Here is a 21,945-nt window from a genome sequence, read left to right as displayed (position 1 = left end):
CCACAATTGAAGAAATGAATACGATTGACTTGCCACAGAAAGAAAACGGCACGGCTAACGTTAGCTCGTTGTGTCACAATATGAAGAAGCGCAGGTTTTTATGAGAAATACCTACTTTGACTTTTTTGTTGTTTAGTAATGCGAAATGTGTAAAAACGCCGTGAAACCGTCATCTTTTTGCTTCAGGTGTTCTCATTCCAACAGAATCAGGCCCAAGCCCGATGCATGAACTTTTGACTCTTCATTGACCCTGCGAGTCGAGCCCAACGCCGGCTCGCCTGCTCCCCCGCGAGGACACCTCTATTACGCCGATTTTCTGTATGAAAGAGGCAACAAAACATAAATGGTGGCGGGTCACGAGTGCACCGTGAGTCAAGTGGCACAATTAGCGGACGATCCAACGAGCCGCGGGATTCTATTTGAGCGCGTTCTTCTTCAGGCCATTAACACAGCGCGTCTGTCTGAAGGAACGAGGCTGCTGAAAAAACACAAGCAAAGAAATCCAAGCGAGGGGGGCTATAACCCCCCCCCCCCCCCCGCTTTGGCATTCCCAGCCGTAAGGTGGCTAAGTTGCCTTCGTGACTCATCGGACTGCAATTGTCGATTTGATATCACAGGAAGAAGTTTATTTGTCGGGCTTTCCTGACAGAATGGTCGGAAGTGCATCGGCCGTGTCGTAAATAATGCACGCTAGCGAACGTTTCCTGCTTCTTATGGTTTTGGAAGCTGTCATTCCTGGAGAGTGCATGGCCGTTTGCCGCGTTTGTGTTTTTTCTCCCGTTTGGAAAAAAAAAAAAAGAAGCATCCGCCAAGTGGTTGCATTGCTCGGGAGAGGCAACAGAAATGAGACGTACGAGCTCACGTCAGGCAGTCCCGCTCGGGGGTGGGGCGGGGGAGGGGGTCCCGTTGGAGCCGGGGTGGGGGTGGGGGGGGTCCCGTTGGAGCCAAGCGCCGCAACCACCTGACAGCTGAACGACCGGGCCAAAGAGGCCTGAATGGCGGCCACACCTGTTTCCCATAACCCCCCCTTTGCGCCCCCCCCCACCCTCCCCCCCCCCGCTGACTCGGCAAATCCTCGGGTCCTGTCTACGCGCCGCTCTTTAATAGAAACGACAACGCCGCAGTGATCTGAGCATCGGGGCGTCGCTTTTAGGGGGGGGGGAAAGAAGCTGGACTCGGCGGGCAAAAAAGGCTGCTTCGCTGTCGGGAGTTAATGAGGACGTGCCTGGCAGCCATTGAAACGTTGACATGACATCCCGCAAAAATGGCAACTCTAACTCTATAACTCGGCAAATGCACGTTCGTGAAGCGTCCGGGATGGAGAATAAAACCTTTTCTGCGGCCCTTTTCACCGTGACCCGCGACTGGACCAGGAGTAAACAAACCCTTCGACTTTATGTCCTTTGACCGAGTGCAGAGCGGTTGAGAAAACGGGGAAGAACGTCTTTCCGTTCAAATGTTCATTTTTAGCGCTGGTCGTTCCTGAAATTCAAATGTTCCTCTCCGATGTGTTCAGCGATGCGGAGCACAAAGGCTCATGGACCTTTGAAAGTACACACCCTTGAGCCACGGTCCCGTTGTTGCTAGGATCTTGAACGGACGGATGGATATGGTTGGTTGGATGGTTGGTTGATTTTCAAGTGTCACAAGAAGGAGTCATGCCATGTTACTGTACATATGATATTCAAGTACTGGAAGTTCTATATCACTTTTTTTTTCATGCTGACGAGTACGCAACTCTCGAAGTAGTCCACGAGTACTTTTGATACATAACATTTATGCTATATATCCTAATATAGCATTTTTCCTTAAAAATGTAAGAAATGAATGGCAATTTTCTGTTCTAATCATTTCTAGCTCCCGATCGTAAAACGGTCACAAAAGGGCGGCCGATACTGCTATCGGCGAGTGTTGTTCCAAGTACCATACCTTAAAATAAGCTTGGTATTGGCGATTTGGCACCGATACCTGGTATTGGCACTCGCCCATCCCTATTCTGAAGCTGCGTTTGTGGACATCTGTGTCATGTCAGCGCTCTGTGACGGTCCGTGTGAGCCTCTCCCAGAGCAGAATTTTGGTTTTTCGGTCCTAAATTTTAAAAAGCTATAAATTTATGTTTAAGGCAAGATATAACGGCTTCTGAGTAAAATGCGAGTTTGCCTCTTCCACTAACACTTCCAATTCCATCGCTTCAAACTTTGATTTTGTGTTCCAAAATGTGTCATGGTGAAAACCATCAGCACTACCTGAAGCGCAAGTTTGTAAATGGGGGTCTTTCCACCAGTTTTTCCTCTGTTGCCAACAACGCACACAATCTTTTAGCGTAAACACACAACGTTGTGGCCCCTGTTTGGGACGGTGGCAAATCGGGCGTGGGAGGACTCCTGTACAGTTAGTGGCCCTTTTTTCCATTTGTTTTGCTGTGAACTTTGTGTATTTTTAACATTTGACACACATGGCCAGAAAAAAAGTATTTCCAGCGCATGTTGCTTGGGTTTGCGAGTGTCATTCGTCTTTTTGTCCAACAGGCTGACAGACCGGAGAGCGCTGACAAAAACAAAACAAGTGAACGCCCTCTGACCATGCAGGATAATGTTGGTCCTGTGCCACATTGAACCAACAACCAATGTATGCTTTTGGCTGGGCGGCTTCACTTCCTCCCTGTGAGACAGTGATTGCTCGTTTCCGCATTTCACATGACCTGGAATATAATTTTTTTTTTGGAGGGGGGGGGACGACAACGACAGCAAGTGAAATGCTGTGTATTAACCTTAGCAAAACCTGCAACCTTATCAACATTCAAAGTGAGAGCAGTGCACATTGTAAAAAAAAACAAAAAACGTGTTTTTGGTGAGCATATCTAAAATAGGACAAACGTGGGAAGGATTTGAAAGGAAAAGATGAATTGCATGCAGTTTGTCTCGTGAGGACATTTTGCTTTACAAATGAAGTTTAATTGACCAGACAATATTAAAAGTAAACTTTCAAATCCATTCTTAAAGCAGACTTATTACAATTTCAATGATTACACTTCACATTCCACAATTACAAAATCAGCATATTCGTCAAAAAAGAATATTAATACTAATTTTGAGTTGATGCATCTTTAAAAAAAAATTTTAAATAACTAATTTAAAAAAATTGTTTCATCCAAAAGGAACTTCCATACTTAGTGTTTGTCTTAATCATTTTTAAGTTTAAACAATTTCTTGTTTTGTACCAAAAAATAAATGATTGTCCTAATCGTGATTTCAGTTGTAACCAAAATAAACGTGATTAACTTTCGCTCCTGCCTTCTGTTTTACTGGGTTTGGACTGATTTAGCAAGACTCACAGAATATTGTGTTCTATTGCTGTAAAAACATGGAATCTACCAAAAGAAAGATAAGAGTCTCTTCTTTCATCAGAAAAAAAATAAATATATATATATATATATTTCTATCTGTTTCCATTTTGCAGCAATTAGAATATAGCTCAGTACGAACTGTAGCTAAATCAGCTTGTTTTCAACATGGCCCTGGTTGATCTCTTATGAAAGTGAAACCTTTCAATGTTATCGCCATTTAAATGAATGGGGAAAAGTTCATATTTAACGTTAAGGGCGTGAAAGCTTCCAGCATTCCCACAATTATTTGACACGAGGACATTGCAGTAGGCTTTTTGGACACCGTGGAATATTTCTAGGCATTCTCTTTATTTGTATTTTACAAGATGGCAGTTACCATTCGTAAGTGACTTTGAACAATCGCATCGCTGTGATGCTTTTACGCGTCGACTTTGCCCGCCATTGTTTTTCCAAGCGCTCGCTATATTGAAGACCTGCGAAGAATGATCACATGACCGCAGTTGACCAAGTCAACGGCCTCAAAGTTGTTGAACAGGGATGGAGAAGAGGCAAACTCAAGGAGCCACCCCAACCCCCCCCCCCCCCCCCCAAGGGAGCGTCAAATTCCTCTGGCTTGGCAAAGTGCGCTCAATAGGCCACATGGATCCCTTTTGTGCTTCTATTGTCATTTTTGTTGTCATTGTGTAAAGAAGTGGAAAGCACAAACGCGCGCCGCCTATCGGCAGACCTGCTTTGCCGGCACCGTTCGGAAAAGAGCGAGTGGCAAATTGCCTTCTTCTGTCCAGCGTGTCTTTATCATCAAGAATATTTGTGCAGGGTGACACCAACGTGAGCGTAATCTACCCCCTTCCTTCCTGGCATTGTGCCCTGGCGAGGGCGGACAAATAGAGGGTGACGGGCCTTGAAAAAAGCGAGGCAGGCGGGGGGGCGGGGGTGGGGGGCTCTTTCACATGTCGCCGTTCGCTTCAAATGGCCCCGTTCTCTTTACAAAGTGGACCCCCCCCCCCCGCCGGCCTGCCACGCCGCTGGTTAAACATGTCCACGTAACACAGGGGTGTCAAACTCATGAGCTCAGGGGCCGCACGGAGGGAAATGTATTACCAAGTGGGCCGTATCGGGAAAATGATGGTATATAACTTAAAATTGCGGTCAATTATATGCAGATTTTCACTATTTGTGGGCCGGCCCTAAATTATGGAGCTCAACTGTAATCATATTGTTATAAAAAAAATAACACAAATGCAAATGGAAATGCGTGTTAAATCTACCTTTTGGTCCCAGAATGCATTGCGTGGCGTTGTTGATGAAGTTTTAAGGACGTGCCGGATTGAACCCCTTTTGCGGGCCTGATCCGGCCCGCGGACCGCATGTTTGACACCCCCTGCTTTAGCAGGACCGCATGGATATTGCCCAAGCGCTCGTAGGCTACAAAAGGAGTATGTGCCGAGAAAACAAACATTCCTCATGTCCCGCCTTATTGTTTGTTGTGGGGGTTTGTGTTATTTTTAGGGCCGACTCGAACACACGACACGATGCGTCACACAAAGAGGTGGCGAGGATTTCAAGTTTTCAACGTGCAAGAGGGAGGGGAAGAAAAAAAAGATCCTTTTACGTAAAGATATCGGAGAATGCGGCATTTGGTCACCTTTTTGCACAGCGGGCCAAATCGGTAATCCGTTTTTCCTGCGCTTTCACGTTCTGAGCCCGACTGATGCAACGTTAACGTTTTGCATTCAGGCGATGGCTTTACCTTCTCGACCTGGATTTGCCACACCTGCGCGAACAGCATAACTTTTACTAAACAGAATCAGGAAATGAAAAATCTCATCTTTTTGGGGGGGATGTGAGAATGCTTGATTGTCTATATTTGCCCTTTCTTTTTTTTTTCTTTTTTCTTTTTTTTTTCTTTTTTTTTTTAAGAGCTCAGTATTGTTCATTTGGAAATGTCATCATCATTGCTCTTTTATTTTTTTTATTTTTTTATTTTTTTGTGTGCGTGCGTGCGTGCGTGTATTTGTTAGCTGACCAGAAAACCTATTAGAAAAAATCTCATACCGTTCACCTAAACCGATATATATATATTTGCCCTTTCTAGTGACCGGCGACCAGTCCAGGGTCTGCTGCGCCTCTTGTCCCAAAGCCAAACAAAATGACTGGAAATAATCCAGTCAAACGTGTTAAGAGTGCTGGTCAAGGGAAGTGAAAGGTCACTTAAGCCCGCATGGTTGAAATGTCCTTTGTGAGTGCGCCTCATTAGAAGCATTTTAACGCTTGGGTGTTTTTTTCCCTCCGTGTGTGTGTGTGTGTGTGTGTGTGTGTGTCCTTGATCACAATCACAGAAGCCCGCGAATCATTTTAATGGAGCGTAATGGAGCTTTAATGGCGCCCTTTCATGATGAGTCGGCGCGCACGCCCCTTCAACAGCAACACTGAGTCTCATTCTGCCTCGGCGCCGACGCCCCCTTGAAAATGAGCGGAGGCAGGAAAAGAGAGGCGGGCCTGCGGCGAGGTTTGGCTTGGGTTGGGCCGAGCCGGGCTTTCTTGGGCGCTAGCAGCAACAGCAGCAAACCTCCCCTGGAGGACTGCTGATGACTTTGGACACAAGCCACTGTTGCGCCGCTCAGAAAGTAAGACCAGCATTTGCGCTCTTTTGTTTGTTTACCAGCCGAGCATGACGTTTGTGAAGGCTGGATTTTGCGGCTGTTTTTTTTTTGTTTTTTTCAAAACAGCAAATGACAACATCGTCATCATGAGTGGTAGTAATGGATAAGGGTTGCCACCTTGGATTTGCGGGGGGGGGGGGGGGGTTCACCTTACCGAGATCGGGCACTTAACAGTCAAGGCCGAAGTGATTCATACCGCCGGCAAACTTTGAATATGTGGACATTTTAGCAAGACAAAACACACAGCAAAAGGGGTTAAGAAATATTAACATTTTGCAGTGGCCAAGACAGTCCAGACTTGAATTCAGTTGAAAATCTGTGGAGGGAACGAAAGATCAGAGTGATGAGAAGAAGAGCTCATCGCTCAAGATGAACGTCATGAGTCATGCAAAAAGCTGATCAGCAACTAAAGGAATGCGTTTTATTTGCTGCGATAGCCAATGAAGGCTTTTCTATTGAATTTTGAGGGGAAAGGTATGAATAATTGCCACTTTTTTTGTGAGTGAGCGATTGTGCCAGAGTTACGGTAATCCAAAGTGTACCTACGGAAATGTGCCGCCGCCGCCGCCGCCGACACGCTTGGTAATAAAGCGTTGCACAGTAGCACAGGGGACGTTTTCAAAGTACAGAATTTAGGAAATCAAATTAGCTTTTGGCATTCTTCCTAAAAAAACGAGACAAATTGTGGCCTGGGAGAGATTGTTATTTTCCCAGGGCAGCTGGTAAAAAAAAAGAGAACAGTTCTGGGGGGAACGGGACGGGTGGCAATGGACCAAATGGAACCGGCCCAGGTTTACATGATAGGTCGTGTTCATGTTTCTTCTAGTCCTACAACGACTTTACCTCCTGCGCAGATCCTACATTCTTGATCGGTGAGGTTTTTAAATCAATCCCTCATGACCGTCTATACGCGATATTTGATTACAGCAACAGGGACCGCGCCGTCTTTCGTCCTACGCACACTGGCCGACCCAACGGCGCGGCTCTCCGTCCAGATGACAACGCTCCTCCGGGGAGGTGCTCGCCGGTGGGCGGTGATTTTGGCTCACGGGGCGCCGGCGGACACGGAATGTTTGAGCCGCTTTTGCTGGCCGCCAGGAGGAAGGTTTTGGTTTACCCTTCGCAGCAGCTTGTCACAATTAGTGATGTCATGAGGGAAAGAAACAAATATTGAAGCGTTCCTTCAAAGCAAGCGGACGGAGCCTTCCCATGAGTTCATCGTTTTCCTGGGCTGCTCACGAAACGGGTCCAGGTCCAGAAAGTAAAAACCCTGCCACAGTTGGGCTTTAGCCAAGGGAAAAATAATCATTTTGGCTTTAGCCCCTGATGCTAGCTAGCTAGGTAGCTAGCTTCCTAGCAGGTAAACGAGCACCAAGGGAGCTAGCAACGAAGCTAGCTAGCTAGCACCTGAAACTAAAAACCCTGCCACAATTTTGTTTTAGCCTCAGATAGCTAGCTAGCTAGCATCAGTTTGGCTTCAGCCCTAGGTGCTAGCTAGTTAGCTCTCCCCATCGCATGTTGTTTCTTTAGGAACGCTACGAGGCTTTACTTACTTTCTTTCACATTGTTAACGAAATTAAATAAAAATGAAAATGCTTTTCACAAAACGAAAACTGACTGAAACTACATTTTATGTTTACAAAACTAACTATAATTATAGTAAAAAATGTCCTTCGTTTTAGTCTTTGGTCATTAATTTAATGTATCAGCCTGGGGGATGGTTTTAAATGTGATTTCAAGTATATTTATTTCACCGGAATAAGGACGTTTGAAAGTGTCACACAGAAGTGACGTCATCTAATGCACTTTTTTTTTTAAATAAAATTAAAAAATAAACTAATACTGTCTGAAATTAAAACATTTTTTTTTTAAATAACTAAAACTAATAAAAACTAACAGAACCACCCTGAAAACTAATTAAAACTAACTACATTTAAAAAAACAAAAAGTAAAAATGAAATAAAAACTAATTAAAATGACAATTCCAAAACTATAATAACCCTTGTAACAACCAAATAAGTAATATAGCGCAAACTTGTCATGACAGTCGGAGGTTCCTTTTAAACAAACACTCCACTTCCTATTATGCTCAGAATGTTTTGTGTACAGCTAGTATCGTTTTTAAACTATATTGATAATAAATCCTGTTTTAGCTTTAAAAAAAACCCAAACATTTTAGCCAACAATAATATGGTATTCAAAAAAGGTGTACAGTTATTTTCAAAAAGTTCAAATATAATATTCATCTTTCAAAAATCACTTCTTCAACCAAAGTTGAACTGTCCTCCAGAACACGGCAACATATGGACACAAATAAAACGAATGCAGCAGGTCCTCCTTTGACCCCCCCCCCCCCCCCCACAGAACCTGCGGTGAGGATCATTTTCTATTTTCCATTCATACAAATGATGACTTAACACTTGCATACTTGATCGTGAGCTGCCTGGTAAAAGCACTCCACATTGCGTACGTGAGATTTGTCAAGCTGCATTTTGGCAAACATTTGCCGCCGCTCCTCAGTACCCGCCATGCCGACTTTCCCCCCACAATTGCACTTCCTGGCTGTCGGTATCCCACGTTGAGGCCATCTGTCTCTCCTCCCCCCCGAATGGTCAGGGTGGAGTCGACCGTGTGCACCCCCGCCCTGTGTTTATGTACGCGCTCCCCGACGCTCACGCTAAAGCAAACAGCACATGGCGCGCACGCCGGCTCTCGTTTCCCGGGGTCGGAAAGCCGACACCCACGCCAAGTGGTACAGAAGCCGTCGGGCTCAAAGTCTGACACGCGTGTGCGCGGACATCTATCGCGTTGTTACGTTATCGCGTCGTCTCTTGTAACAATCAAATGCGGAAGTATTGACTTTTTGGCGATGTCATGAAACGGCAAACAGAAGTGGGTCCGCGTCATGCCTGCCATTTGTCAACAATAACATAGAATTGTTTTTTTGGCTTCCATTTTGCCGTGTTTTGTTTTACAGTACAGACGGACTTTTTGCGAACAAAGGAGTCCGATTCCCGCCTTCTGTGACTCACGAGTGTTTGGGCTAATCCGCTTGCGCCGTTTGACATGTGAACATGTAGATTGCTACATTAGCTTCTCACGCTAGCGGTTAGCAAACAAGTCGTATGGTTGAACTTTTGAACAGTTTTACATGTGCAACATTTATTACTGGTGCTGGTTGTATTTATTACTTATTGTTTATTACTGGTACTAGGTTTGTACTTTTTGTGGGCTAACAACCGATTTGTTTTTTCTGTGACTGCTGTTGTGCATTTGAGATGATTTCTTTGTGACGTGACGACAATAGCTGAAAATACAGCTTAAGTTGTGTTAGGTTCTCGTACCGGCCTCTCGAGAGTTACGCTCGTATCCCACTGAGGGGCGAATGTTTGAGAGCGTAGCCAATCGGCGGATCCATCAGGGTGTTCCGATTTTTGCGGGTTTTGCTTCTTTTAAGCCATGTTTTTCACCGTTACAGCTTTTATTTTATTTTACTATGTACCTCTGACACATTTTATTTTTTTACAAAAGGCTTGTCAGTGACTGCTTTTGAGCCTGGCTTCTGTTAGCTACTCAGGAGTCGTCACTCGTAAGTTGCCATGTGCTTTTGTACGAAAAATAAGAGATGTGCATGCATGTTTTGGCTCTGTTACACAACTAGCAATTAATGTGGTTTGGAATTTCTTCTGCAATCGACCAGCTTTTTTGCAGATGAAACTTGTGACGGTTGTCAAGCATTCAACCTCATATTCGTGACATTGAGAATTGAAAATGTAGCTTCTCGTTCTTGTCCCCTGCAAGTTAGCCAATATGTTAGCACATGCATGCTGTCATGGCTAACAGTTAGCTGTGATTGTCGCTTGTGAATAAAAGAGTATTAAAGAGTTCTTCGGCCTGTTGAGGAATATTTTCACTTTTTTTCTATGTTCAATGCAGTATTTTGGTGAGCTTGTTCTCCTCTTGGTTGTCTTTGAATCCATCTATTCTACGGTGTATGTGACGTTTGAGAGGTGTGATGATGTCGACTACTACGCCAGACTGAGTCTAAAAATAGCAAAAGCAACCTTCTCAGGAATTCCCTCTTTCAAATAAATAGCCGTGGGTTGTTTAAAAAAAAAAAAAGGGAGTTATTAGGTCAAAAATCCCCCACTTGCACGTAGGCGGGTGCCAGAATCACACACAAAATGTTTTGACAACGCTGGGTGAGTTACAAGAGGGGGGGGGGGGGGATTTCAGGAAAGCCCGACCGAGTATTATAGCACAGTTGGCAAGTTTACAACACAATTCAACATACACCGAGTCGCCATTTCAACAAAAATGTCTGAGACTCACACACTTGGGCCTTATTTTGGTCGAGCGAAAGCTTGTGTGTGTGCGTGCGCGTGCGTTTTGTGTGTGTGAAATCTGGGAAATTACAGAGGACGCTACGGAGCACAGGGGTAGCCTCAGCCTCGCTTGATAGCATTGCTGCGGCTAACCGCTCGCGTCGGTGCCAAGGACCGAAAATACCAGCCGGTGGGCCACTTTTATACGTTTTGCTCAGTGCACACATCCGAGAGGCGCGCACAGCAGATTGATGGTTCCCAAATATAACAAATTCTGCGTTGTAAACATGTCAACAAGAACTAAAATGGAGCTGGAAAAACGAGTGTTTTGTTAAATGTTTGACTTGACAAGCTTGAAATGCTTCATCTGTTTCTGGTGTTTCAGTCAGTTTAATTTAATTTATTCGCCACCTTTTGGGAACTACAAGTTGAACTCATTGCTATTAATGACCTCTAAGGGCTTTTTTCATTTGTCGACACTGAATAAATGGCATGAGTACAAATGGCTAGGCTTTGGGTTTCGGGGTTTTTGTGGTCAACTACTTGGCGGAATTTTTTCTGCTAAAATTAGAATCGCAGGTGTCAAAGCTACACATGAACTTTCAAAGCAAAACACTTCAAGCGTAAGCAAGACCCATCTACTGTATATTTATATTTTATTTTTGCTGGATTTTGTTATTATAAACCTTCAATATTCTTTTTGTTAAAAATCAACAAACACATGTCGCATCTGCGGATAACTAACTCCATTTGCATTTACCTTCAACACTGCAGCCAATTGATGTAATAACCTCGGGAGATCGAGTGGTAATCATTCGTCGTCCATTCCGTTACAAAGCCGTCAAAAATGTTCAACATCCTCATTGTCTACAAAAAAAAAAAAATCTTAACAGTATGTCACTGTCGTCTCGTTACACTGATTCGATTTTCTTGTCAAGTGCGTCATTTATGTCATAACTCCTGCAACTTTGTGTCAGACATAAATGCTTGAATAAAATTCCAGGACATGCTTCGAGTCCCTCGTCAGCCTCTCGTGTACATTCGGATGCATTTCATCGGCTAACAGGTCAAGAATTGGTCAAAACAAAAGGACTTAACCGCTCTCCCGGGTTTAATGGGTTAAGTGCTCGATCGGCTTTTATTTTGCATCTCCTTCTACCAACTGCACTTTGATTTTGCCCTTTTTTTTTGGTTACCAATCAGATTTCCATCCAATTGTTTCCAATTTTTTAAGCAAATTTACTGATTGCGCAAAACGGACATGCGACTTCTGCCCGTTTGCATCTCTTCTTCTTTTGCAAATATTGAGATGGGACTCTGCCGCTGTAGGTGGCGCTATACACCATAGAGATGTAATTTAAAAGAAGAAGAAAAAGACACGGTAGCGACTGCGCCGTGCGATGACGTCGTATTCGCTTCTTTAATGAATTCCAAAAAGATTTCTGTTTGGTCCCCCCCCCCCCAAACATACCTTGCTTTATTTATTGTCCGATATTGCTTTGGGACTACAAACGTACGTGTGACGTAATATCCGGTCTAAACGTGTGACGTGTATCCGGTTTTGTCAGCGATTATTCGCAAAACCTGTTTCCATAGCCAAATTGCTCATGTTTCTTTTTTTCAATACGCTTCAAAATCCACCCCAAATTTTGGACCCTTTTTAAAAAAATTATTTTTTTTTTTTTGGAGAGCTCAGTTCATTCGGTAATTTTCATTGCTCTTTTATTTATTTATTTATTTATTGTGCCCTTTTTCGAATTTCTAGTGTTTCCATTCAGTTTCATTTTTGCATTTCTTGAAAATTCGAATAAAAATGGGTGGATGGAAACCCAACTACTGTTGATTTGCATTGAATGTCTGACTGAGTGTAATGTTTGGGCAAGGAAGAAGTGAAGACGACTCGGTTTGGGGTAGCACTTGTATATGCTGGGCTTCCTCTCCGTTCGACAAAAGAAGCCAGAAGATGTTCCAAGTGTTTTATAACAGCAGTATATGAAAATCTTGGCCCAAGATTGAGGGTTTATTTCTTCATCCAGGGGTGAGCAGCAACCTGGTGCTGGTCCCCGAGAAAGTGGACGCAGTGCTGGGCAAGAAGGTCACGCTGAGCTGCCGCATCAAGACGGTGTCCAACCTCAACCTCATCCAGAGCTCCTGGGAGCGCCAACTCCCTTCAGGCAAGGAGATCCTGGCCGTGTACCACGTGGACCACGGGCAATCCATCCCGCCCGAGTTGGCCCATCGCGTCGCCTTCGTTTCCACCACCAACCAAGATGTCAGCATCTCTTTGGAGGGCGTGGAGCTTGCGGATGTGGGCTTATACACCTGCAGGGTGTCCACTTTCCCGCTGGGAAATGGGCAGGCGTCCGTCAACGTCAATGTTTTAGGTAAGCCAGACGATTTCTTTGTGCATGCGTTAGCAGTGAGTGCGCAGTCCCCAGTTTGGTCGCCTTCCCAAGTTCCAAACCGCTTTTCCTTTCGGCATTTGGACGTCACGTTGAGTAAGGTTTCGGACAACAAGTCATTATTTGACAAATATTTCCAACTCCCCACTAGTGTTGATTTTGTTAACTAAATCAAAATATTTTCGTCAACACATTTTTCACCGGACTAAAACCAGACAATATTTGGGACTAAATTAGCATGCATTTTTGTCGAGTAATAAAGATGAGACAAAAATATGGCTCATTGAATAAAGACTTAACTCAAATCTATCCATCCATCCATTTTCTTAACCGCTTGTCCTCACAAGGGTTGCTGGAGCCTATCCCAGCTGGCTTCGGGCAGTAGGCGGGGTACACCCTCAACTGGTTGCCAGCCAATCGCAGGGCACACAGAGACCAACAACCATACTCACAATCGCACCTATGGACAATTTGGAGTGTTCAATTAACCTGCCACGCATGTCTTTGGAATGTGGGAGGAAAGCGGAGCACCCGGAGAAAACCCACGCAAGCACAGGGAGAACATGCAAATGCCACCCAGGAAGGCAAAAGCCCGGACTCAAACTCACGTCCTCAGCACTGGGAGGCGGACGTGCTAACCCGTCAGCCACCGTGCCGCGGACTAAAATCTATCAACATTTTATTTCACAAACAATGATGAGACGAAAATTATGACTTAGTAAAATCTTGTCTCTGCTAATCTGCCACTAACACAGTGACACGCCCCCTTTCAAATCTGCAGCTAGCGACTGCAACGTAACATTATTGCAACAGCTATCGGCTAACGTTCAAACAATGTTAATCGGACCGCTAAGTAATGCTAGCTAACTCAGCTGATGCTAGCTTGTAGCGTGGAGACATAATAGCCACTTATTGATCATCTGTAATTGTATGTGAAGTGTTTTTTCATAAATAAATAAAAAGTAGTTTTAGATAAGATGGAAATGTTCAATATTATCTGCTGACAAAAAAATGTCAAAGGGTAAAATGATTGTCCTGACTAAAATGAGACGAATAAAATATTTGCTTCCTTGGACTCAAATAAAAACTAAAATGCTCGATTTATAGTGACTAAATAAAAATTGGATAAGGTTGACTAACTGTGACAAAAACCAACAAGTGTGATTGAAATTGGACTAAAACTGAGACTAAATTTCAAAATGTCGGATAAAATCAACACTACTCCCCACGACGTCGGCAACTTGAAGAAAATGTTGTTTCATCGTTCTGTGTATCTCATATGGCAAAAATTTTGCTGTTTTTACAACTTGAATTTGTTCTGTGACCGCTCCTGTAATGCAAAACTCCTTTCCCATTTGAAATGAATTGAAATGTCATCCCAGACCCAAAATATCAGGTCTCTCTTGAAAAAGAGGTTTTTAATCTCAACGGGACCGATCAAGGTTAAATGAGATTATTGTGCTCCTTTGACTGGACGCCATTTCAGGCGGCAAATGCAAAGAGACAACATGAAATTCTCGTGGTGTCGTATTTAGGGTTTCTTTTGGAAAAAATGACTTCTCGGTGGGGTAGTTTTGGTTTACGTTGCTCCTATAATCCCGCGCCCGTATCAAGACTTTTTTTTTTCCCACTTGCAATTTCAAGGAAAGAAATGTGGCTGAGCAACATTGCGTGTCTGGAAAAACTTAAATCCAAACATCAATGTACACGTTTGAGTGAAAAAAGACGCTTATTTGTGAAATCATTGCTTTTTACAACATCTATTTGCCGAAAATGAAACCTCGTCCAAATACCTAAAAAGGTCCAGATGATGGTGACTTAGTTTTGCTGCCTTAATTGAACAATTTGGGGCAATATGGTTTTGACGCGCTCCACCACTTTAACACAATGTCGCCCTGTGGACTTCCCGGTTATTACGACTAATTGAGGAATGGCGAACACAAAAGTTGACTGTTGTCTCGGAAGCAGCTAATTGTTCAGTTGCCTGACGAAAAGTTGCCACTTCTTGGCCTCATTTTTTTTTTTTTTTTTTTTTTTATTGTATTCTTTGGCCTTGGCTGGAGAAGCTCAACATTTGAATTATTAACAAACAATTTACTAAGAGCGTATCAGGTTTCAAAGTGTGTCAGAAGTGATGCACTGGCTTTGGTTGTGTACAAACAAAGCTCAAGCGCTGAAGCCGCTCGCTGACTGCGATGCTCCAATTGGCACAAGAACTGACTGAGCATCCATCACAGATCGACCGTTGAAAGCACCAGACAATGACACGGACGACTCAACACATGGCTTCAATCAGACGTATTACGCAATCTTTGTAACGACGACGACGACGACGACGACGACGACGACGTGAGTCATGGCTGAAAACCTCATCAAGATGAGAATGAAGCATGTTGACATGTTGACAAGGCCAGCTGCGAAAAAATGGACATTTCACCAATGTGACAAGTGAAGCAACTACAAGAATTGATTGTCCCCCGATGAGATGCAGAGCCCCCACCTTCCCTCACCCCCCCCCCCTTTTAAATTTGTCTGCTCACTCGCGTGGCCAACAATGCAGCTTTTTTTTTTTTTTTTTTTTTTTTTTTGCCTAGTCAGAAAACTGAGAATTCAGCTGCGCAATAGAGATTTGCTGACTCATGGAAAAGCTCATGCAGCGCCACGTTACTGCTCAACTGCGCACCGGCTTTTATCAAAAGGAAAGTCATGTGACGTGCACCCCTTTCACACAAAGCATCCCGCAAAATTAATTCATAGCACAAGTAGCAAATTAAATATTCTCAGTTAAAGTACCTGAAAATTCTACAAGTGTAATGATTACTTGATATAATCAATTAATAGTTTATATTCTTTTTTTAAAGCTGCACTTTGTACCAATTTGCCCCAAAAATATCTTTACAATAGCCGTTTCATCTGACCATGTATGACAGATTTTTACCTATTAACACCTTAGCTGTTCATAATTGGAACTCCTCCTGCAAGCCAATAGTTTTCAGACTGGATTTGGGTTCGGGTTTTCCACCCTGTGCGTACGTGAAGCAGGCAAAATGCACTTTCAGTTCAGTTTGGCAAATCCAGGTCCAGAAAGTAAAAAACCCTGCCACAGTTTGGCTATAGCCATTGATGCTAGCTAACTAGCTAGCTAGCTCCCTAGCAGGTAAATGAGCACCATGGGAGCTAGCCAGGGAGCTAGTTAGCTAGCTAGCACCTGGGGTTAAAGCCAAACTGTGACAGGGTTTCTGGACCTGGATTTGCCACCTCTGCTTGTGCGCAATATTTAATAAACAATATGGTCAAATTGTGAGAAAAGTCACTCATTTCTTAGCTAGCGTTGCATTTCGTTGTTTCCTCCAGCGACGTCGTCTGAAGATGCTTTTCTATTGGCTGCTGCTCGATGACGTCACTTCTGCGTGACACACTTTCAAACGTCCTTATTCCGGTGAAATAAATCGACTTGAAATCACATTTAAAAGCATCCCCAAAATGTAATGAATGACCAAAGACTAAAACGAAGGACATTTTTGCTATCATTATAGTTAAAGTTCGTTTTGTAAACATAAAATGTAGTTTCAGTTAGTTTTCGTTTTTTAAAAGGCATTTTCGCTTTTCTTTTATTTCGTTAACGATATTGTTTTTTGAATTTAAATGTTCGTTTTTCCGTTAGTTTTCGCTAACTAAAATAACCGTAGCTGCAGCCCTAGAAAACTCGATTCAAGTAGAGTAACTTTGTACTTGATTACTTGCCACTACTGAGGAAAATGGGCATGCGCCGTGAGAGACGACAGCTTGTAATGTTTGGCTTGGCCTTTGCACTGGTCTGGCGTCGGCCTCCCTTCCTGACCTTGGTCCAGATGAACATGTCCGTCTCATGGAGTCACCAACGTACAGCTGAGGAGCTCCTGTTTTTAGCTTGAGCCCGCTAGCGAGCAGGGAGGGGAGGGGCGGAGAGAGCCCGAAGACTGCAGCACGAGCGCGGCCTCCCCTGGCTCCCGCGCAGGACTCTGACGGCTATTTTTAGGGAACGGGGTGCCGGGAGTTATTTTTGGAATTTGCAGCGGCAGCTCCCGCTCGACTGGGGACGAGGGGAGCAGATGTCCGAGAGGTGCCGCCGGCCTTTGCTCTGGGATGAGGTTGCTTAAACCCCCGCAACTTTTTGGGGCCTTCCAAACTATCGTGGCCTCAAGTGAGTGGCGCAGCTGCTTGTGCTCTTTAATAGCGACACACGAGACAACGGCCGCGTCCATGCATGAAGACAATCCGGCTGTTCGTGTCCTGATGTTGCCCCTTCCTCACCGAGGACATCAAATGCAAACACTATCTTCAATTTTGAAAATAAGCCATCTGCCTGTTTACAAAGCTAACGACAACAAACTATAATTGTAGCAAAAATGTCTTTCGTTAATTTAATGCACCTTTGGGGAGGATTTTAAATGTGATTTTAAGTCTATTTATTTCACCGGAATAAGGACGTGTGAAAGTGTCACACGGAAGTGACGTCATCTAAGCAGCAGCCAATAAGAAAGCACCTTCAGATGACGTCGCTCCCGAGGCGACAACGAAATGCAATGCTAGCTAAGAAATGAGTTACTTTTCTCATGATTTTAGTGTTTATTAAATATTGCGCTCCCTGGTTAGCTCCCATCGTGCTCGTTTGCCTGCGAGGGAGTTAGCTAGCTAGCTAGCATCAATGGCTAAAGCCAAACTGTGGCAGGGTTCTTACTTTCTGGACCTGGATTTGCCACCAAGTAATACACGCACACACACAAAAACTCAAACTAAGCATTTTTTAAATAACTAAAACTAATAAAAACGAACAGAACCACCCTGAAAATTAATTAAAACTAACTTAAATAAATAAATAAAAAACTCAAAATGAAATAAAAACGAACTAAAATAAAAATTCCCAAACGATAATAACCCTGGTCAAGTATCCCTTTAAAAATGATCTCCATGAGTTTCCTGCTTAAAATGTTCCACTGCTTTGCAAGCCTAAGCTCGCTATGTGAACGGAAGGAAAAGATGACCCCGTCCGCCAAAGGTCGCTTGCTTCATATGGTCTTGCGATGCTAATTGTGCCGTCGTCCGGTTGGTCCAGTGGAGCCCAAGGTGTACGTGTCGGCCGGGCCCGCCGCCCTGCTGGAAGGCGAAGGCGAGTCTCTGGTGGCCACCTGCATCGCCGAACGCGGCCTTCCCGCCGCCGAGGTCTTCTGGGAGACGGAGCTGAGCGGCCGCGCCGAGACGCAGAGGCGCGACGAGGCCGACGGCACGGCCAGCGTGCACGTGCGCTACCTGTGGAAGCCCGAGAGCGCCGCCCAGGGCGAGACGCTCACCTGCGTGGTGCGCCACCCCACACTGGAGAGCGACTTCCGCATCCCCTACAAGCTCAATATTCACTGTAAGTCGCATTTCTCGTCTCTTTTAAAACTAGCATAGCTCGGTCGCCGCTAACTGGATCGCATCTCTATGGTGTATAGCGCCACCTACAGCGGCGGAGTTCCCCTGTCAATGTTTGCAAAAACAGATGGAAGGTGGCATGAGTTGCATGTCCGTTTTGCGCACTTTCATTAAATTTGCTCCAAAAATTGGAAACTATTAGATGGAAACCTGACTTGTGATGAAGTTTTTATGGCACATTTTTAGGTCATGTGCCATGTTTGGCGCAACTCTCTTACACGTATTTAAGCACCTTCAAAACATGTTTCAAAAATATTGCTTGATGAATCCTTTACAATTAAGTTGAATTGGTTACTTGCAGCCATTTCCACTGAAGCAACCACCTTCGCTCCTGGCTGTTTTACTAGATTTTGACTGATGTTGCAAGGCCCACAGAATATTGTGTTCTATTGCTATAAAAACATGGAACCTACCAAAGGAAAGATTAAAGTCTCTTCTTTCATCTGTTTCCTTTTTGCGGTAATTAGCATTAGCATATAGCTAAGTTTAATCATTGTTCACAAATCTATTTAGAATTGTGAGTAAATGATCTTTTTTTCCAACATGGCCCTGGTTGACCTCTTATGCTCCGCTGCCACCTGCTGGCCGTTTTTGCTGTGTGCTCTAGCATAAAAAAATAAATAAAAAACGTATAAATAAGTTTTGGGACCATGGAAAGATTTAAAATAGAATGTGTTTGGTAGCAAATGAGGTCATTTGGATTTCATTTCAAGAATATTTTATTTTAGTATCATTGCCATTACTATAACAGGAGTTCCAGTAATGGATTAGCAAATGAAGCGTTCAAATTGTTGCTCCTGCGTTGGCGCAAGTATAATAGCAGGAGTGTTGAGGAAGTGGGGGAAAGCGTAGAAGTGGGGGAAAGCAAGGTTAATACAGTCACAACGAGGCTTTGTGGCCCAATAAATCATCTCCGAGCCACAAGCGAGGGTTTCTTTTAAGTGCAAAAGAAGCACAATTTCCACGGCGAGGCGCGTGACGGGTCAGCGGGCGAGACAGGCAGACATGTCCCCCCTTTTTCTTTTTTTTCTTCAGCGATGACTAACTCATTTGTTCTCCGGAGAAATCAAAATTGGCAAAATTGGATCTCCGAGTTTGTTTGCTGTGTTTTATTACAGCCGCACGTGCGGGCTTCAGCCAGGACGTGCACCCTCGTTTGCTTTTTGGTTTTTAGGAGTTTATTAGTTGTACAACGTCTTCACCTCCTCTTTTGTTTTCGGTCCATGTGCTTCTTGTAATACAACATAATGCACATTGTCTTTTTTTCCCCCCTTCTCGAAACGTATGCATGGTCTCAAATGTGCTTTGGTCAGCATAAGCCAGCTTTTGTTGAAGTAAACTTTTGTTACGCTTTGTTTTTCAACAGTTGCACCGATTGTCCACATAAAAGGGCAGGAGAAAAACTGGTATGCCGGACAAGCCGAGGTGACGTTGGTCTGTAATGCCCAGGCCAACCCCCCCGTCCGCGAGTACACGTGGGCCAGGTGGGTGCACGATACACGATGGACTGCTAATGGACACACCGCCCCCGAATTGCCAAATGACCGCTACACAGTGGTGGCAAATCCAGGTCCAGAAAGTGAAAACCCTGCCACGGTTTGGCTCTAGCCAAAAAACAACAACAAAAGTTTGACTTTATCCTCTAATGCTAGCAGGTAAACGAGCTCCATGGGAGCTAGCAAGGGAGCTAGCTAGCTAGCACCTGAAAGTGAAAACCCTGCCACGGTTTGGCTTAAGCCAAAAAACAACAACAAAAGTTTGACTTTATCCTCTAATGCTAGCAGGTAAACGAGCACCATGGGAGCTAGCAAGGGAGCTAGCTAGCTAGCACCTGAAAGTGAAAACCCTGCCACGGTTTGGCTCTAGCCAAAAAACAACAACAAAAGTTTGACTTTATCCTCTAATGCTAGCAGGTAAACGAGCACCATGGGAGCTAGCAAGGGAGCTAGCTAGCTAGCACCTGAAAGTGAAAACCCTGCCACGGTTTGGCTTAAGCCAAAAAACAACAACAAAAGTTTGACTTTATCCTCTAATGCTAGCAGGTAAACGAGCTCCATGGGAGCTAGCAAGGGAGCTAGCTAGCTAGCACCTGAAAGTGAAAACCCTGCCACGGTTTGGCTTAAGCCAAAAAACAACAACAAAAGTTTGACTTTATCCTCTAATGCTAGCAGGTAAACGAGCACCATGGGAGCTAGCAAGGGAGCTAGCTAGCTAGCACCTGAAAGTGAAAACCCTGCCACGGTTTGGCTCTAGCCAAAAAACAACAACAAAAGTTTGACTTTATCCTCTAATGCTAGCAGGTAAACGAGCACCATGGGAGCTAGCAAGGGAGCTAGCTAGCTAGCACCTGAAAGTGAAAACCCTGCCACGGTTTGGCTTAAGCCAAAAAACAACAACAAAAGTTTGACTTTATCCTCTAATGCTAGCAGGTAAACGAGCTCCATGGGAGCTAGCAAGGGAGCTAGCTAGCTAGCACCTGAAAGTGAAAACCCTGCCACGGTTTGGCTTAAGCCAAAAAACAACAACAAAAGTTTGACTTTATCCTCTAATGCTAGCAGGTAAACGAGCACCATGGGAGCTAGCAAGGGAGCTAGCTAGCTAGCACCTGAAAGTGAAAACCCTGCCACGGTTTGGCTCTAGCCAAAAAACAACAACAAAAGTTTGACTTTATCCTCTAATGCTAGCAGGTAAACGAGCACCATGGGAGCTAGCAAGGGAGCTAGCTAGCTAGCACCTGAAAGTGAAAACCCTGCCACGGTTTGGCTTAAGCCAAAAAACAACAACAAAAGTTTGACTTTATCCTCTGATGCTAGCAGGTAAATGAGCACCATGGGAGCTAGCAAGGGAGCTAGCTAGCACATGAAAGTAAAAACCCTGCTACAGTTTGGCTTTAGTCCCTGATGCTAGCTAGATAGCTCCCTAGCAGGTAAACGATACACCATGGGAGCTAGCAAGGAAGCTGGCTAGCTAGCACCTGAAAGAGAAAACCCTGCCACAATTTGGCTTTAGCCCCTAGCTAGCTAGCTAGCATCAAGAGGTAAACGAGCACCAAGGGAACTAGATAGGGAGCTAGTTAGTTAGCACCTGGGGCTAAAGCCAAACTGTGGCAGGGTTTTTATTTCCGGACCTGGATTTGCCACCTCTGCTACTACAAACTATGATCTCAAAACACTTGATATCATTTCAAACTCATACATGACCCTAAATATTAGTAGCATTGATTAGAGCAAAAAGAAAAACAAAAAAAAAGCACCAGAATTGCGTTTGTACACGCGGCCTAACTTCCACTAACAACCTGGGCTGAACTTTGCCCCTCCCACCGAATAAAGCTTGTCTCTTCAGATACGATGCATCATCATTTCAGCAAATTCCCTTGACACAAATTTGCGGGCGACCTTCTTTAGACGAGGCTTTGGCGGCATCTGACTGCATTTCGGAAAGAGCAGGAAGTGCTAATAATTGAGTGTTTCTGCAGGTTGGTTCCTCAGGGAAAAAAGAGAAAAAAGAAAACAAATAGGTCCATTTGTGAATAGCCAACCTGAATCTGCGTGCTTTTACTGTAGTTGCTGAGTTATTTGTCTTTGACACAAGATCCGCCGGCTGTCGCCATCATGAAGACAGCGCTATAAATAAATAAATAAATAAATAAATAAATTGAAATGTCTCTTGCATGTGAATAAGTCAGACCTTGTGGCACTCTGTTGTCCTCTGATGTGAAGACGAGGCTCATGGCGACCGGACAGCACCAGCAAAGT

The 21,945-nt window shown here is 44.3% G+C and overlaps 1 protein-coding gene across 1 annotated transcript in view; it reads left to right on the top strand.

The window, feature by feature from the left end:
- The window catches only part of nectin3a (nectin cell adhesion molecule 3a), a 35,268-nt gene that overhangs the window by 7,666 nt on the left and 5,657 nt on the right, over positions 1-21,945 (top strand). The window contains exons 2-4 of the mRNA XM_086081529.1: positions 12,371-12,718; positions 17,832-18,131; positions 19,557-19,674. Coding sequence (XP_085937655.1) covers positions 12,371-12,718; positions 17,832-18,131; positions 19,557-19,674 — 766 coding nt within the window. The remainder of the gene's footprint in view (positions 1-12,370; positions 12,719-17,831; positions 18,132-19,556; positions 19,675-21,945) is intronic.

The sequence above is a fragment of the Leptonotus elevatus genome, chromosome 7 (assembly GCF_054856555.1).
Source record: "Leptonotus elevatus isolate MCC_2025b chromosome 7, RoL_Lele_1.0, whole genome shotgun sequence".
Taxonomy (NCBI): domain Eukaryota; kingdom Metazoa; phylum Chordata; class Actinopteri; order Syngnathiformes; family Syngnathidae; genus Leptonotus; species Leptonotus elevatus.
This window is presented reverse-complemented; position numbering and strand designations above follow the sequence as displayed.